General features: G+C 38.4%; 1 protein-coding gene across 25 annotated transcripts in view; it reads left to right on the top strand.

Moving 5' to 3' along the window:
* The window catches only part of RUFY3 (RUN and FYVE domain containing 3), an 80954-nt gene that overhangs the window by 13405 nt on the left and 47897 nt on the right, over nt 1-19652 (top strand). The window contains exon 1 of one of the 25 annotated variants that reach the window (XM_059669268.1): nt 5592-6389. The exons of 20 other annotated variants lie outside the window; for them this stretch is intronic. In XM_059669268.1, coding sequence (XP_059525251.1) covers nt 6212-6389 — 178 coding nt within the window. In that variant the 5' untranslated portion in view covers nt 5592-6211. Of the gene's footprint in view, nt 1-5591; nt 6390-19652 lie in introns of those variants that run through there. 4 more of the 25 variants (XM_059669298.1, XM_059669390.1, XM_059669327.1 and 1 more) reach the window with 4 other exon arrangements.

Here is a 19652-nt window from a genome sequence, read left to right as displayed (position 1 = left end):
ATGAATGTGAAATTCACAAGTCACCAGTTTGATAGAGAAAATAATTACATATGTAAACAACACTGAATAGCCATCTGTGTGATAAGGACTTAGGAATTCCTAAAACACCTGTAATTGCCTTTTTCTACCCAAAAAGTCACCTTGTTCTTTTTTCATATTCCTAGTGGCTAGTATATAGTAGGTGCCCTATTCATGTTACATGAATGATTCTGTCAGGTACAAACGAATAAAGCCTGTGTTAGAATGACCTGGCATAAATATAGCTTACTTTTATAAAACTTGGTTTTCATGGTTGAAGTGAAACAGGAGGGTGGAAATACACCACTTCAAGAATATGAAGTACTTTAGAGTTACATACCAGTATCTATACCAACCAGTATCTATTGAGACTCTGGTATTTGGTAGGACTATTTTAAGCTAATGTGTAATGGTGTGCAAAACGGACAAAGTTCTCGTGGAGCCTAGGGTCTTTGTGCAGTTAGTTATTTAGTTTCATTTTATAGCTGAGTAAATTGAGACAAGAGGATAACTTTTCCAAGATTATCTACTAAGTTGTTGGTAGCTCGACATCTCTAAATCATTCCCTGCTGCCATTTAGCCATGAAATCAGGTTTAGTTATTAAGGTAGGAGTTATTTCTGGTGTTATTCTGGTTAAATGTTTTTAATTAAAGGTTTTTTAATGATTATTTAGAGAGATAGGTAGAGAGAGAGAAACATTGATGTGAGAACAACACATTGATCAGCTGCTTCTTACACACCCCCCACTGAGGATTGAGTCTGTAACCCAGGCATGTGTCCTGACTGGGAATTGAATCAGTAACCTTTTGGTGCACAGGATGAAGCCCACCCAACTGAGACACACCAGCCAGGGCTTATTCTGGTTAATTTTAACTAGTAACAAAATTATACGTTATAACACTTCTGGTGGTGTTTGTTTCTAACAAAATAGTTACTCAGCTTCTCATTTGTAATTATTTTAAAGTACTTATTACCATCCTTGGTTACTGAGCCCGCCAAATGTATAAACCTAAAATTGTAGAAATATTAGCAACATCAGAGGTAAGCATAATAGATTTTTGTCTGAAAGAGGGAGGGAGGGAGGATTAGAGCATGTGAATAAATCATGATCATTCCATTGAATAATCTTATAATTTAGCAAAACATATGGGCTTTCTACCAATGTCATTATCACAATAATTTATCAAGGAAACCCTTTTGTGCTAATAGCAACTAGTAAAGGCAGGGGGGAGGTAGGGAAGATGAGGTTTTTCTTCTTAAGTTTTAAAATCATGATCCAAGAAGCCTTGGGCAGCATAACTTGTGATATTTACAGATTGATTTAGTTCCAAAGGGCAACAAATTTTAAGAAGCACCATTATGTACAGAATAGGAACTAGGTAATAGGAGATAACTAACCATAAAAGAAACCCTCAAACCTGTTTGGAAGAATTGGCATACCTGCAAGAAATCTATTTCTGAAAACTATCTACATAATATTTAAAATGAAAAAAATCATAAATAACCCAAATGCTCACCAGCTTGGAAATGAATCAGAAAATTGTTTATACATACAATGGAATATTACCTTATAATACAGTAGCCAAAAGGATAAACTACAGCCACCACACTACAGCATGGATAAATCTTGGAAAACACAATGTTGAGTGAAAGGCTTAGAAGGTTGTAAAGAACGTGAAACCCTTTCTTAAAGTTAAAAAAAGACAACTGAAGCTAAATCTATTGTTGAGTCATCTATCTACACTAATAAAAGACAAAGATGCTAATTGACCGTACCTTCACTACACCCATCAACCAATCAGAAGAGTATGCAAATCAACCCAACAAAGATGGCCGTTAAATTTGCATACTGCAGGCGGGGCGGGACAGCGCAATCTGCCGCCCGCCCTGCCGCCATCCGGGCCTGCCATCTGTGACCCGGGGAGGCAGGGCAGGCACCGCGGAATCAGGCCTGCCATCTGCCACCCGGGGAGCGGGCCTAAGCCAGCAGGTGGTTATCTCCTGAGGGGTCCCAGACTGTGAGAGGGCACAGGTCGGGCTGAGGAACACCCCCCTCACCCTCGCAAGAACACAAAGTTTTGTGCATCGGGCCTCTAGTAAATTATATTTGTAGTAATATTTTAAAAATAAGATGATCTACACCATATTTAGAAATGATTGCACACAGCAGGAAAAGCCCATGCTGAGTTCTCAGGTTTTCAGAAAATGCCACTTATTAAAAACCTGAGCTAAATGTATAAGGGTGACTAAATGGAATATATGGTTTGTGAAGCATTAAGGTGTAAAGTGTGAAAGCTGATAGAAATGTCCTCTTTTTCAAATCTTAAATTTGTTGAAATTCATGTCTAGGAAATTTCATGAGGACCTTGCCTATGGTTTGTTTTTTGTTTTATTTTGTTTTTTGTTTGTTTGGTTGGTTTTTGCTTTGTTTCTTCTTATTTTTCCTATGTGAAAATGTAATCTTTGGGATGGAGTGCTGAAGTTGCAAAGCATAGAAGGTCACATGGACTTTGAGGCATCAACACAGAAACAGTTTGATATCCCAGATCTGCCCCTCACTAATTTTGTGATCTTGGGCCAGTCACTGGCTTACCTTGGGTTTCCTTGTATGTAAAAAGGGCTTATCAATATCTACTTTGCAGGATTCTTGTGAGGATTTTTTTACGGTATCTATAAAACCTCTTTCAGAAAGTAAAAATTCAGTAAATGATGGTTACCTTAAGCAATAATTTTTCCACATTGTATAACAGGGACATTGGGCATAACAAATCAGTCTTTATAATAGTAACTGAGTAAATATACTTTAAAAGGAATGTAACTTCCAAGTTTGAAATGTGAATCTTGTTTGCTTTGAATCAGTCATAATGTGGAAAAGATGAGCTATGTGAACAGTTAGAACATAGTATTAGTCAGATCATCATCTTGGGTTTGAACTTCACATAGGCCTATTAATTCTGTTTAGGGCCACAGGCTACCCCAGCCCTCCTCACAACTAGTTTACAAATATGTGCCTTTATTCACAAGTGGGATTAAATGAGAAAATAGTTCACTACATCTTGTAATTAGTATGTTTATGAGGAAAAATTAGAATTGAGAAAAAGATCAAGGTTTATATGTCTTACTGATGACTTAATATTACCTTTATATTCAAAGCTAATATGTGTACTTGTAAAGACTCACATGTAAAAACTGACCAATATTTAGAATTATTTTATTAGTCTCCTACAAATAGTGCTTGTTTTGTAGTAAATTCATTGCTTACGGACAATGAGTATCTGTTCGTGCTGAACAGGTATAGCTAGATAGTGGAAGTATAGGTTTTCCTGCCCATCCATAGTTCTTCTGAAACGGCTGCTAATACCTCCTCAGACTCATCAGTCTGGGAAACTCAAGGAAAACCAGTGTGGACAGGTTTTTCTCTTCTTGGCAAAATTTTAGTTGCTTTGGACTTCCCTCCGTGTGTCCTCTAGCTGACTCTCGAGAAGGACCTTTGGAAGGAAAGTTAACCAATTTTCTCTGATTATTAACCTGGATGTTCTATTCCTGGTATGTTGTAATCAACCTGAATCTCCTATTCAGGGGTTAGTAGATTGGTTGGTCGGTAAAAGGATTGTTTGTCGTGGTTTGTGATAGGCTAAATTGGGGTATGGGTGGAACACAGGGAACCCCAAAGCATTCAGATTTACTTATGTATTCACTGTTCTATATTTTAAGACTGTATCAGTGACCTAGAATCTTGATGTCATGTATACAAATAGCCAGACTTGTTTGGCATTGTGGTTCCAGGAACTATTCAGTATAAGACTTTACATGAGTGTTTACTATGTTTTGAAGTATTGCATGGCTTAAAGTGAAACTATATCTATACCCTTTCAGCTTTAATATGTAAATGTATATAGCTAGAAAGAAATCAAACTGTAACTAAATGTGAATGTGTTAAATGAAGGCTTGTGTTCAGTATTTGGATATGCAAATTCTGTCCCCTCGAAAAGTGGTCTTGTCTTATTACTGCATGCCCAGTGTCTGGATTGCTGCCTGGCAACCAAGAGTACTCTCAGTGAATATTGAATGAATGAATGAGTGAATGAATGAATGGATGCATAGCCCTGAGTCCAGATGTAGGATAATGTTGAAAGAGATTTAAATAGAAATGAATAAACCTGGAATATTTTATTTTCCTTAATAACTTAAGGATTTTCTTCCTAATTTTAAATATATATATACTTATATACATTTTTTACATTATACCAGTTTGCCTTCCTCTAACAATATAATGTTTGTTTACCTACAGAATCTGGTTCTTAGCATTTTTTCATCGAGCTTAATTTTATTCATAAAGCATTTATGAAATTTTAATAATGGTCTAGAAGAACTTTTTTTTTAGTTTTTAAAAATTATTAAATCAAGATATCCTTCTGATAAATCTCTAAAATGGAATAAATCATCTTGGGATATATTTCTTGAAGTTGTATGTTCCTCTTTACAATCAGATCCTTAAATAGAAAGAAGAAGAAAAAAAAACAAAACTTGTTTTCAATCATCCAGAACACTGTCAAAGAAAATCTTTATCATTCCTTATCTCCTTGTTATTTAAATAGCCCAGAAAGCAACGTATAAACGTCTCCTTGGTTAATACAGATATGCATGTGGGTCGGTGGGTGAGTTGGTTGGCTCGTTTAAGAGAATATGAAAATGTATCCTTAGGGTGTTTCCAGGATGGGAGAATTTTAAAAATATAATGTAGTTTTATCTTCTGATTAGAAACACAGTACATGCTTAGTACAGAAACTTGGTAAATACAGCAATATTAATAGGAGGTGAAATTGGCATTAATCAGGAAGGATTTTACTTTTTAAATTCAAGGGTTTTTTTTCTTGCATTTCTGTCAAATCTAAAATGTCAGGTTTTTGTGCTTTGGCGAAGGGAATTACAAATGCCTGAGAGTATAATATTTAAATTGAAAATCTGCTTTAGCTTTTCTTAAAACAGCACCTTTAGCAGAGTAAAGAATTTTAATATCTAGCCCTAACTGGTTTGACTCAGTGGATAGAGCATCAGCCTGCAGACTCAAGGATCCCGGGTTTGATTCTGGTCAAGGGCACGTGCCCGGGTTGCGGGCTCGATCTCCAGTGGGGAGCATGCAGGAGGCAGCCAATCAATAATTCTCTCTCATTATTGATGTTTCTATCTCTCTCTCTCCCTCTTCTTTCCTCTCTGAAATTAATAAAAATATATTAAAAATAAATAAAAACAGATTATAAAAAAAGGATTTTAATATCTAGGTATATAAGGATAAAAGAGACGTGGACTATGTGCTTGTTAAATTAATCTAACTGCCTCTTATGTTAATTATCCTCCTGTTATGCAGCCTTTATCCCAAAGTAAGGGGAATTGATGAGAATCTGTGCATTGTGTTATGTCTGATCACAGTTTGACTAGCACAGTCTGGAAGTGGGTTGTGCAGGATGAGAGCAAGCAGCCTAATTGCTCTCCCCGCATCAGCAGCATCTATAAAGCATCCTGGGAATTGCTCGCCCTGCGCTCAGAGCAGCTGGTCACATGAGCCTGGATTTTCAGTTCAGTTCATTAGTCAGCCATTTTGGTCAACACCCTGCTTACTGCGCACAACCAATCCTGTCAGAACTCAGCATCCCGGCTCATCTAAGCAGATCCTGGAAGTGATTCTGCAGTTCAGGATTTTGTTAAAGCTAAATTGAAAATTTTGTTCATTTTTTTTCCTTTTGTATTTTTTTTTTCTGCACAAAGGAGGAGGATTTTTCACTTACACATGCAGAGGCCAGTTTTTTAAAACCAGCTAAGGCGGCATCAGCTGTGCAGGATTTAAAGCCTATAGCCCAGCTGAAGAAGAAGGGGTAGGGGAGAGAAGATAAAAGGAGTGAAGCTGAGAGAAGACAGCATCATTTTATTTTGTTATGTGGTAGAAACTGTCTATGGGAAAAGATAGTGTAGAATTGTTTATCTTGAACAGTTGGTTCTTAAACCATAAGATATTTTTTCTTGTGTGTGTTCTTTTTTAACCTCCTGCACCCCTTGAGAGCTTTGTTCCAGAGCTTTGGATTTGGGGGGTTTGGGGCGAGGAGGTTTTATTTTTGTCGGGTGTGTGTGTGTGTGTGTGTGTGTGCGCGCGTGTGTGTGTGTTTGTGAGTGTGTTGTGGTCCCAGCTGAGTCATCATGTCTGCTTTGACGCCTCCAACTGATATGCCAACCCCCACCACTGACAAGATCACACAGGCTGCCATGGAGACCATCTACCTTTGCAAATTCCGAGTGTCTATGGATGGAGAATGGCTCTGCCTGCGAGAGCTGGATGACATCTCACTTACGCCTGACCCAGAGCCTACCCATGAAGGTATGGTCAGACCCTGTCCATAATATCTCACCAGCACCCTCATTGTTACAGCAGGCTGGGCGGGCCAGGGGCAGGTAGGAAGAAACCATACTCTGTTAACCACCTTCTCTACTTTACTGGGAAATAAATATTTTCCCTGCCCCCTCAGGTATCCTTTCAAAAGATGCTGGTGCTTGTTTAGAGTTCTTTGTCTTTAAGCCTCTAAAGAGAACATTTGAGGTCATTTGTCACATCTGACCCTAATCGATAATGAAAAATCTATTAACTTTGATTATATACTGAACTATTACAGAAATCGCAGTGACTCTTAATAGAATAAGTTAGGACAGCCTGATTATAATTGTACATGATACAGTTGAAACACTCAAAGAATATCATATCATCAGATATAATGTTAAACAGGCTATGATATCTAGAACAATATTTGGTCAAACATTATCGTTTTTTAAATAATATGGATTATTAGGTTAGATGAGAAAGCAGTTTTACATTCAGTGCTTATTTAATGAATATGGACTCTTAAAAAAAGCATAATGCCTGAAAAGGTTAACATGATTGATAAGGTAATTCCTACCTATGGAGTCCTTTGGCCATTGCTTTTTGCAGGTTATTTGTGGTCACTATGATGACCCATTTAAAATTTCCATTGTCACTACCTTTGAGACTTTTTTGTGTAGTCTTGACTTGTCACTTTCTATATTATGAGAGGTTTTTAGCTTCTACCCCTTAATTCTCTTAATACCATAAGGAAGAGAATTAATTTGAGTCATAGCTCCAAGTTATTTTGTTTGTTTTTAAGCAGTAATGGCCTCCTAGCTAGTGTTTATTCTGTGCCCTTAAAATAATAAAGAGAAACATGCTCACAAATGATAGAAATTCTTCATAAACCTTTTCCTGATGTTTAGGCATATCATCTTCAAGACAGAGGGTAGAGGGGAAGTGCACATAGCAGATTGCATTAGGGAAAAGTGATTCCCTGCCCTTGACCTGGCCTTGCAATCTTTCCATGACTCAGATTTCACCCATTGTGTCTGCTAAGAATTTTATTTTCTCAGTTAGACTTAGCCTTGAGCAAGTATTAGAGAGGGTTAACCTCACAGAACACAAAGCAGTCATTTGGGGTGTGTCTTTAAGGTCAGTATTTGAGTCATTTTTAAGACCCTCTGCATCTTGGAACAATTGGTTTGTCAGTTGGCTGCTTCCTTTAGCTCTAAGTTACAGAATGCACAAGGTAGAAGACATCAGCTGGAATTCCACACAATGACAGTACTATTTAAAACAGCCTTTGGGGATGAAAAATACATTTTTAGCAGGCTACCAAGAAATCTTTTACCAAATATCTCAATTGGCATATTTTGTTTTAAAAAATATTCCCATGCATTTTGAAGTTGTGCAATGTGAAATATTCCCTTAATTGTAAAATCCAGTGTATCACTGTCTCAGAAATAGTTCTGAACAATTTTAGTACTTTAAGTATGTATTTGTTTTTTGAGCAAGATTCCTATGACTGAGCAAAAGTGAGCTATTTGGTTTATGTTAGCATTTGTAAAGAAGAAATCTGTTACAGAAGAGAGCTGTAACCTAAACTATAAGTGGCACATCCTTTGATTAAGGAAACAGACAAATGAGAAGTTCCCAACCCCTTAGAATCAACAATAGAGGATGTGAAGGAAATAGAAAATGCTGACAATGAACTTTGGAATTTTGCCTTAAATTTGGCAAGAAAAGCAAGAATTTCAAATGGTTGAAAATAGAAATAATAAAAGAAAGCCCAGGTACAGGAAAGCATCTGTAGGCGTGGTGATCTAGGCTAGGGAACCAGGTGGTACTTTTATTTCCTTGTTCCACTGGCTAATTCTGGATGTATAAACAGTCATTTAGTCCCAAGAAATGTCTGCTTTAACATTAATACGAGTGACAATTGTTAGGTTCAATTCAGCTATCAGCATTTAAGTGGTGGTCACCAGGCCAGTGATAATGTCAATCTCACCTTGTTGACAAAATGGAGCACCTGGCGCCTGGACACACAGGAGTATTCATAGAATGCTTCAGTGATCCACAGAGGGAAAGACATCTGACCACGCAGGTCCTACAGTGGGGCCCCCTGACTCCCACAAGAGAAAGTGGGCAAAAAGCATAATGTACCCTCTTAAAATGATAATATAAGCGGTGTAGCCTCAGCAATAGAAGCTTTGTGGTTTCCAACTTCTATTCTCTGAAAACAGTTCCTGCTCTTCACTGCAGCCCACAGTGTAGGCCGGAACCTAGTTTCTGCCTAGCTTAACCCTTAAAAACATGGAATAAAAATATTCACTCCATTATTTTCATGCTATTAGTGGTCAAGGAGGATATCTCTGTCTATTTTTAAATACAGTTTTTTAAAAACCAGGAGCAAGTCTACAAATCTTTATTACGAGTACATTTTCCCTAAAGACAAAAGCCTAGGATTGTTTCCACAGGGGAGGAGAGGGTTCAGGAAAGGCTTCATCCAGGAAATGAGACTTGGGCTGGACCTTGAGTGATAACTAGGTGATCACCAACCAGTGCATTTCAAATAGTGCCCAGTGAGCTAGCTCAGCTAGGGAATAGCAAGTAGTTGGGAGTGGTTCCTCCCTGATAATAAATTAAGAGGATTAAATGAGAGAGTTAATGTTTTTACAATGTCAATCCTATATACATTAGTTTTTTGTGTAATAGTTGTTCATTGACCAGAGGTTTGAATTGCAGCATTTGAAGCCAGATTGCTAAATATATTGCCATTTTAATGTTTTTGTTTTTATATCTTAACATTCTGGAACAGTATTAAGGTGAACATCAGTAGTTTAAATTCATGTTTTAGCATTGTCCTTTCTCTGAGCTCTATAAACAAGAAAATAATTGGTTAAAAATAAAACTCAGTAAGAAATACTTGTTTTCCTATTAACCTTCTTTTAAAGATGGGAAATCTGATATTGATGTGATGCAGGATGATCAGTTTAATAAAGTAAAGCATACCATTTGGTTACAAAGACAACTATAAGCTTTGAAATTACTTTTTTGACTTAGAAAAGTTCCTTCTCAAATACAGATAATGAGAGAAGGACTATGAAGAAGTGATCTATTGGACAGACACATTGAGAACCTTAACTCATGACTTTGGCTTTAGGTTTACTATAGAGCACTGTACATGATGGCAGACTTCATATATGTTGTTATTTCATAACTCTGCAGTTTCTCCTTGGTAGTTGTATTTTGTTTTAATGTTCATTTAAGATAGCTGGCATTTATACTGTAATGTATAAAGAAAGAACTTATATGAAACATCTGTGAGTATAGTAATAAGACTGCACTACACACAAGGAATGTGTTTTGGTCTGTGAGTTGGTCAGAAATATGTGTTGGGCAACCCTTGATGAGTCCAGGTCTAGGGACTAAGAAAGACAGCCCTTGCCCTCTGAGTTCACCCTCAAAGTAAAGAGATGAAACAAAGATGTCAGAAGCTGCTATAAAAGAAGTATGAACTACCTAGTTGCCAAAGGACAACCCTGTTTCTTAGGAACCAGGATGTGGAATTCAAAGCTATACAGCACTTAGTGATCACATTTCCCAAAGGAGTATGTGTGCAAGTTTGGCATCAGGCTTTTTCCATTCAATAGGGAATACTCAACCAATAGGACATACTAGTAAGCAAGGAGAAATACCCTGAAGGTGAAATGGAAAGCGTTTGTTAACCACTGGCAAGTGTCTGGTGCTGAGGTAACTCCAATGACATTTACTAAGGTACTTTCACTCCTTGATGTCACTGCATGCTAGTATAACCCCTTCTGGCCTGGGAACTGCATGTGTTTCAATGAAAAAAAGTGCACATCCCAATAGGCATTTTGGTAGGTGAAGCCAGATGGCTGTTTACCAAGAAACTTCATAGTGTAACATGGGGTTCCATGAGCAGACTCTCCTTGTGGGTTCTTGTCTCAAGAAGTTTGAAGAATAAAATTCGAGGACTAAAAGGACTTGTTAGTAAAAGTGTGGGAATCAGTTGGAAGCAAATACAAATTCCCACATAGGGAGGGGTTCCCCAGGGATTAACCAACCAAGCCCCTTTGTCTAAAACAGTGGTTCTCAACCTTCTTAATGCCGCGACCCTTTAATACAATTCCTCATGTTGTGGTGACCCCCAATTTCATTGTTACAAATTGAACATAATTAAAGCATAGTGATTAATCACAAAAACAATATGTAATTATATGTGTGTTTTCCAATGGTCTTAGGCGACCCCTGTGAAAGGGTCGTTCGACCACCAAAGGGGTCGCGACCCACAGGTTGAGAACCGCTAGTCTAAGGTTTTTAAAGGCTGGGAGTTCTTTGTCAATGTAGCTTCCTTCTAATTGGACCCCTTCCCCATTTTATGACCCCGTGCTTTCCTAATTGGTGACTCTTTTGCAGGGTATCAGTTTCGAAGTCAAAGCCCATCCTGTGTTCCCCTTTTCCTCTTTCCCTTGTAACATTTCTCTATCCCCTGTGAAAGTATGTTTCCCTCTTCCCTTATCTTGTGACATTTCCCTATCCCCTGTGAATGTATGCCTTCCCCTTCCCCTTATCTTGTCACATTTCTCTATCCTCTGTATAAGTAAGATAAACATTTTGTCAGCACCAAGCCCTCACCTATGCATTCCTCTCCCATGGACCCCTCTTATTCCCTAACTGCCTGTCCTGTCTTTAAAATTCCTTTCAATAGCATGAATTCACCACAGTCTGGTGCAGGGTTTTTAATCCTGGAATCCATGATCCTAAAATTATATGTAAAATCTTACATTTGTGCATTTTGTTTCTGGGAGAAAAATCCTTAGTGTTTATTAGAACCCCCAAAGAAAAAAGTAATGCTTGAAAAACGTGCAATTTTTATCATAAGATTAGCCCTTCATTCCACATATTCATAATTTGTGCCCCACACTGTGCTAGGTCCTAAGGTACAGCATAGTGAGCAAGCTAGGTCCTCTGTGTGTGCCACTTATCGTTTATGTTGCAGCCCTCATATATTTTCTGTCCCCTATTTCTCCAGGAACTCAAACAGCACCATTACAGATGCTTACATGAACCAAACACCTCACTCTTGCTCCAAAAACAAATATATACTCAAAGTACTAAAATTGTTCAGAATTATTTTTGAGACAGTGATACACTGGATTTTATAATTAAGGGAATATTGCATGACTTTAGGATGTGAATACTTTTTAAAGTATGCAAATGGAGATATTTGCTAAGAGACTTCTTGGTAGGCTTCTAAAAATGTATTTTTTATCCCTTAAGGCTGTTTTAAACAGTACTGTCATTGTATAGAATTGATGTCTTCCAACTGATGTCTTCCAACACTTGTACACATTCTGAAACTTAGAGTCAAAGGAAGAGTCCAACTGACAAACCAGTTGTTCAAAGATGCAGAGGGTCTTAACTTATGAGTGAGGGGTGGGGTACTTCAAACAAGTACAGTTGTGATCCTTGCAGGGCAGTGCTATCAAACCAAAAATCTTAGGGAGTTCCCAGGGAGATTTCCAGTTGAAGTAATATTTGAGTTCTGATCTAAAAGATATGCAGGAGTTATCTGGGCACTAACTGGAGGAAGTGGAGTGGGGAAGTGGGGATACAGCACTTGCAGAGACACCTCAGTGTTACAACTGAAAGATTTTCAGTATATATTTTCTGCCTCTTTCCAGATTTCCTTTCCACTAAATTTTCACCTTTTTAACAGAAATATTAATAAAGCCACATTCTCTACTAGGCTCAAAATGTTAGGGGTAGTAGATTTTTTTTTTCTTCTGGGTATACACAATGTTAATTTTTTAACATTAAAATCTGAAGTGTTTTAACAATGAAGTAGAAAAATGAAACAACTAATACCCTTAATGAATATCAGTAACATACAATTTTGTGATTTGATTTCCTATTTTCACTTCAAAGAAAACAATAAGCATGTAATGGTCAAATTGACATTCGAGGGTATATAGTAAGTGGTAGAGCCAGGATTCAAACACAGGTAGCTTTGGATCAACCTGTGAGACAGCACTCCTGTGCCAGAATCCAGTGACCATAAGTCCCCAGTAGACTTGATGTACTGTATCTTGTTTAGAAAATAGCAGTTTAGTATAATATAATTTGTTGTTTACAATATGGGGGTTCTGCTAGTAGAGTGTATGTGTGTGTGTATGTGTGTGCATATATATATATATATCAGTAAAGCCTTTTTGGAAATAACTTCATCAGTGTGAATCAAGAACCTTAAAAAATTAATTCTCAGTGATTATACCAGACATTGATCCTAAGGAAGTAATCAGAGAGATAGGGGGAAAGTTTATGTATGTATATTTATCATAGCATTATGATGTATTGTAGCAAAATCTTAAAAGCAACTTAAATAGCCTAACAGGGAAATTGTTTAATAAGTTGTAGAACATCTATACAGTAATTACTAAATATGGTATTGAGAAAGAATATTTAATGGCACAGGATGTTGGTTAGAATATAATAAGTTTTAAAAGCTGTCTCCCAAGCCACATGTACACTGGGATCATAATTTGTTGTAAATGTAGTACATACACACAAGTGAAGGGAAATGTACCAAAAATGTAAAAAGTGATTATTTCTGGACAGGAACTACAGGTGATTTTTATTATATGTTTATACTTTTTATGTCTTACAAAGAGCATATATTAATATAATCAAGAAAATGTAACTTTTAAAAGAAAAAAGCTTATGGAAACGAGGTGTGCAATCATCCCTCCATCTGACTCACTAAGCACCTTCTGTGACAGAGTTTCACGCACCTGTGAACAGGAGCAGTCATTTAAAAGTGGAGCTACTGCTTTGGATTTGATTTCCAACATAATTTTTATATACTTTTAGCGGACAGTGGGTTTTTCTAGGTCCCGGGCCCGTGTTTACTTACTGCCATGCTTTGTTTTCAAAACTGTCCGAATGCTACATGCAGTGTCTACATTTAGATGCAGCTGGCGCAGCCTTTTATTTATTCCTTTCCTGAGAGTTCACAATCATTAGAAATTTTTTATTTTATTCTTTGCTTTAAATAATGACACATCTCCTTTTGTCCTCTGCCCTTGGGGAAATAACTGGAACATTTGTTGCCACCGGCCCAGTTAGCCTCAGATTTACATTGTCAGGTTCTCCGAGTTAAGATTACCAGTACACAAGGCAGCCTTTGTGAATTTCCCAAAGCAAGAAGGTTGTAGCTTTTAATCCCATCTAAGATGCCTACGGGGCAAAGTTCTTTGGACAAGGTTCATCCCTTCTTTTCACTGTGCTCTGGGAATAGCCTAGCGAGATACCCTTTCAAGGTAAGTTTTTACCCACCTGCCTCCAAGATTTTATAAAATCCTAAAATTGGGCATTTGATCTGTAGTTAATCTTTAAACCACAGGAGAGCTGCATGATGCCTCTGAACTGACCTCTGATAATGTGCTGTCCCTCATAGCAACTTTCTCCTTCCCATTTCAGGTCTGCTTTCTGTTTCTCTCCCACTCTATATACTTCTGCATTGGCGTCGCTTTAGTGCACTGTCATTCATCACAGTGACTTACTCTCTATTGGCGAGCCTTTTCTGGGCCTTCTTAGAATGGAGCTTTTACTTTAATCTTTAATTTGTGGCTTTTTTTTATGGAGTTCACTTTAACTCTTCTTGGGTTATCAGCTTGCAACACTAGAAGGTCATTTGTCCTAAGCTAACTACGGACATATTTATCATTTTCCAGAGGTAAATGCTAACCCAGTTTAGATAACTGCTACTCAGTGATGGAGCTCAGATTGGGATGGAAGTTGTCGGATTCCCAGGCAAGGGTGCCTGAGAGATCTAGCAGGAGAGAGCAAATGCTGTCATTTGAGGGCACCCACAGTATTCTCTGCTCTTCAGTTGTGGTTCTGAATAGTTTTGGGTTTATTGGTAGTGGCTCTTGTTTTAGGGAGAGTTGGAGAGTGTAATGGGCACAGATTTCCGTTGTGGTTCTTCCAACCCCTACCTATGCACTGTGACTGCTAGGAAGTTGCATTTGAGTGCAGGGGAGTAAATACTAAAATCTGTCCTCTTGGAATTTTTGGTGTTTGAACTTTTCCAGGGAACACATAGAGGATTTGATAAGCTAGAAGCAACAGTAAGGAGAAACAGTGAAGCAAACTTATTGCCAAATTGCCCCTAGTAATCATTTATTTTTCATCATAATTAAATATTCCCAAAATAAAATGTATATGTCAGTGTGTTGACAATAATTGGGTTCTTTTAGAAAATATGTTTAGTATTGTTATGTGTGTATTTTAATTGAAAACAACTTTATTTTTCTAGCTATAGGAAAAATTGTGTTACAGAATACAGAAAGTACAAAATAGTATATATAACTCATCTAAATTCTATCACCTATCTATAACCACAGTAAGATTTACTAACCAGATTCTGACTTTTTAATATATACACATGGAGTTCCCTTACAAGCTCATATAATTTTATGCATGTTAAGTCATACCATACCTGTATTGTGTGACCTGCCTTTTTTCCTCTGCAGTATCTTTTCACATCAGTAAAAGGAAATCTGTGTCATCTTGCTTAATTTCAGTTATTTGGATGTGACATGATGTCTTTGGCTCCTTATTACAGACATTTAGTGGTTTCTAAATTTGGCTACCATCGGCAGTTTGGGTTCATCCTTATATTTATAGTTTGAACACTTTACCAGTTTTCATTTTCAGAAGTAGAATTTCTGAGTCAAATAATAATGTATTTTAATGTTTTAAACAATTTCCAAGCTGCCATAAACATTTTTAAAAAATTTAATAGCATGGTATGAACTTTCACATAGGTGGCTACTTTGCAACTCATTTTTGTCTTTTACTGCTGTACTTGGTTGTGGTTTCTCACACCATGAAAATCCGAACTTTCCAAAGGAAACAGTTGTGGTTTCTAGGACAGTTGATTCAGCAACTGTAAACTGCATGATACTGTTACATCTGGGGTGTGTGGTTTTTTTCCTTTAAGCTAGTGACAATGTCAAAAGCAGAAGAGAATGAATTTTACTGTTAATATACAATGAGAAATTTCACACTTTTCTAAGATTGCTATAAATTGCTTCCTGGGATGAAAAGACTGCTGAAATTTCATTTTCCTTTCTCCTAGAGCAGTGGTCGGCAAACTGCGGCTCGCGAGCCACATGCGGCTCTTTGGCCCCTTGAGTGTGGCCACGAGGTTTCAATCGCACTGTATGTGCGCACCCGGACGTGGTATTTTGTGAAAGCCACACTCAAGGGGCCGCAGTTTGCCGACCACTGTCCTAGAGCATTAAAACCTAGGGTGTATATTTGAAACACTGCATTTCATCTGAGAATCCCGTAAGGCCTAGTCCTCTGGGCAGCAGCTTCCCCGTCGAGGTGTATCAGAGATGTTACCTCTGCCGCTGCAGCCATGCAGGCAAGAGGGCAAGGGTCTGCCGTTGGGAGGAGCCCCTCTCCTCACCCCCCCCCCCCCCCGTACTCCCCATCAGGCCCTGTCCTCCCAGGCCTCCCAGTGTCACCGCCTTGCTCGCCTGACTTAGGAATCTATTTTATCTTCTCTCCTCTCTGTAATATTACTCCTGTCTGACCCTGTGTAATAGTTACTTAGTTCTCCTAAGAACAGTGTCTGTGGACATTTCATCTTGGTAACTTCTGCACAAACTAACTACTAACTGCGCTACTAAAGTCCTTTGCTCACCATACGTACTCAGTAAATATGAAATGGCTCAAGTGTTGATAACTGCATTGAAAAGATCTACAGTTCTCTTGTGTCTTTCTCCTTTACTTTCACACAGAACACTTCATTTCTGACTCTAGTCACCAAATGTGTGTGTGTGGCAGGGGAAACAATTCTACAGCACCAGCTGGGTATCCTACAATTTAACTCAATTCTGACTCTACCCAGAGATAGCATCAGATCTCTCTGGTTAAGGGTTCAGTCCCATGAAACTGCCTCCCCATTTCAAATGCCAATCAAAAGTAGTAGGTCCCCAGGGTATTCACAACTTTTGTCCTACTTGGTTACAAGTCAGAGCTTCCCATGACATCTTCCCCCTTGAATTTGATTGTTTGCTAGAACAGCTCACAGGACTGAGGGAAACGTTAACATTTGCCAGTTTATTAAACGATAGGCTAAAGAATGCAGATGAACAGCCGGGTGAAGAGACACACAGGGTGAGGTCTAGGAAGATCTCAAGTGCCTGCTTCTGCCCCTGTGGAATTGGGATAGGTTTGGAACTCTGCACTGTTGAGATTTTATGGGAGCTTCCTCATGCAAGCATGATCAATTATACATTCATTTCCAGCTTCCCTTTCTAGCGAAGTGAGGGGCAGGGGTGAAAATTATAACCTAAATACAGCCCCATCCCAGGAAACATTTAGGAGCTCACCCAGATTTGAGTCATTCTAGCAAAAGGTGCTCCTTGTGCTCTTATCACGTAGAATTTACAAGCGTTTCAGGAGCCCTTTTGTCGGGGACTGGGGACGAAAACCAAATACATATTTCTTACTATAAGTCGTAAGTTCAGAATAACTTGCTGTTACTTTTTCCAGAACCATTTGTATTTCCTTGCTGATATTTTTGTTTTTACTGTGCTATGGGGAGAAGATAGACCTTGGACTATGTTACTGATTTATTAGAACAGGACCTCTAGGCATTTTTAAAAATTAGCTTGACAGTTCCTTTGTTAATCTTTATCATGTTACCAAGAGAATTACATTATTGTTAGTTTAACAGCACCTCAGCTGTTACATTTGTCATTTGGTCTACTTACATTGATTTATTTTTTCCCTGTGTTCAATACTTAGTTTAGTGTGTGTGTTTTTAATCCTATTCCCTCTGTTTTTTAAAAGTTATGGCAAATAAAGGAATCCAGTTTGTAGCCAAATCCGAATATCGGGCACACGTTGGTGTCTTGTAAACGGTAAACTTGACATTGAGTATCTGTGATGTGCTAAGTACTTTAAATTTGTTAGCTTTTATTTTCCCAAAGTCCTTGAAAGAGTTTTGTCATCTGTAGTTGGGACTTCCGGAAGACTCCCTCAAGAAACTGTAATAAACTTTTAAAAAGTAGCACTCTAAATAAAAGACACCTAGCTTCAAAGCAAGAATGTAACTTGGTTACATTTGTCTCTAAACTTAACTGTAACTGTCTTCTATAGTAATATTACTGTGGAAAGAATTTATCAAGAAAAGAGCGGTCTCACAACCATGTGTACATGAACGATGGAGAGGCGCCTGGAGCCCATTCAAGTGCTACCTCTCAAGAGGGAAGGTGCTTCAGCCAGTTCCCTCATCCACAGGAAAGAAGTGACGAGGCAGGGCCGGAGGCCTTGTTAGAGCAGTGGCCCCACCAACCAGGTTTGTCTCGGTGTAAAAGCCAGGGCCCCTTCTACCAGACCACACTGCCGTCATTGCGTCACCATGTACTTACTGTAAGAACAATATTTGGCAGTATAACCCAATTAAATATTTCCAGAGCTACATGAATTAGTCTGCTGATTTATTCACTCTTAGATCTGAAACAATGATAGTCAAGAAAATAGTAGAGTGAACCTCAAATAAGCTATGCTTCCTAATTCAGGGTCCTTATATAGATCCAGTATTGTCTCATATCTTTTTTTAATTTATCTTTATTGATGAAAGTATTAAAAATGTCCCCTTTTTTCCTTTATAACCCCCTCCATCCCATTTCTCCCCCACCCCCCAGAACTTCACTGCAATAAAAAATCTCTTTGTTCTTATGCATCTTAAAAATAAGATTATAGTCTGTTAGGTACAGCGTTTTTGACCATTTAATCCAGGTGTGTGGAGAGGAGTGGTGGTGCTAATGTTTCGTTGCCAGTCTCATGGCACACACACAGTGACTCCTTTTCTTGTGAGTAGGTGTGTTCAATGAGCACTGATGCACATTGGGCACAATTCTGATCAGTACAATTCTGAATTATGCATTATCTATAGCAAAATTTTAATCCAGTCCTTCTGTATCAGCTAGCAAACCTTTAGATTACTCCTCTCTGCAATTTGTGAATATGTATTGTAATGATACTAATTAAACTTAATATAGTTTTTTTAGACTAGGCAAAACATGTTCAAGGCAATAAAGTATCATCCCTAGAAAACTGGAATGTTCTGTGAAAGAGACGAGTTGTTGATGCTACCCATTCACCTTTTTGATTCATGATACTGTTGTTGTTATTGTTTTAATAATTTGAAGATACTCCAGAGGACAAATTTTTTTAAAAATTTTTTATAAATCCTTCAGCATGGTGTCCATTCTTTTTATTTTAATATATTTTATTGATTTTCTACAGAGAGAAAGGGAGAGGGATAGAGAGTCAGAAACATCGATGAGAGAGAAACATCGATTAGCTGCCTCCTGCACACCCCCCATTGGGGATGTGCCCAAACCAAGGTACATGCCCCTGACCGGAATCGAACCTGGGACCCTTCAGTCCCCAGGCTGACGCTCTATCCACTGAGCCAAACCGATCAAGGCAATGGTGTCCATTCTTTATTACAATGAAATCCTAAGCATGACAAGGTAAAGTGGAGAACAACGTCAAAAGGAGAAAACATACCTTTTACTAGTACCTTTTAGAGGAGGAGGGCTCTTTTAAATTGATTCCATTGCTCTGACACTTACAACTTTACATTTTGTTTTCAAAACGAAAACATCCAGTTGGAGCAGAAAAGTACTGTAGATGGGACATGCCAAGGGGAGAGTGGGGGAGACCCCTTGTACATACCACCCAGTCCTGTGCAGAAATTCACTTGCCTGATCTCTGCACAGATCTTGGAGGATTTTTTGTATTTTGCTTTAATAACATAGACTTTTATTTCTTTACTAGTGGCCTGGTGCACGGATTCGTGCACATTAAAAGGAAATCAGGAGTTCGTGCCCGTGTGCCCAGGGAGTTTCCACATCCCCGTGAGCCACTGGGAATTCACATGGGGAGTCTGTCCTCCTCCCCGCAGCTTCCTGAAAAAATATTTCCAAATATCCCTTCTGCAGCCAAGGTCCCGCCTTGCCAAGCTGGAGGTCCCTAGTGGATGCCTTGGGCCGTGCTGGACACTTTCCACTGCTCAGAGCCAGATAAGAGACACTCCAAGGTGAACAATACAAAATTGGGGATCTTGGTGGACGGGGGTGCTCTGTTGCCCACGCTCCCACCCTTCAGATCCATCTCTCCTTGACTTTTACCCCAGTTGTCAGTCACCACCTTTGTGGACACTGTTAT

Source organism: Myotis daubentonii, chromosome 1 (assembly GCF_963259705.1).
Source record: "Myotis daubentonii chromosome 1, mMyoDau2.1, whole genome shotgun sequence".
Classification (NCBI taxonomy): Eukaryota; Metazoa; Chordata; class Mammalia; order Chiroptera; family Vespertilionidae; genus Myotis; species Myotis daubentonii.
Note: the sequence above shows the minus strand (reverse complement) of the source record. Positions and strands in the feature narration are given on the sequence as shown.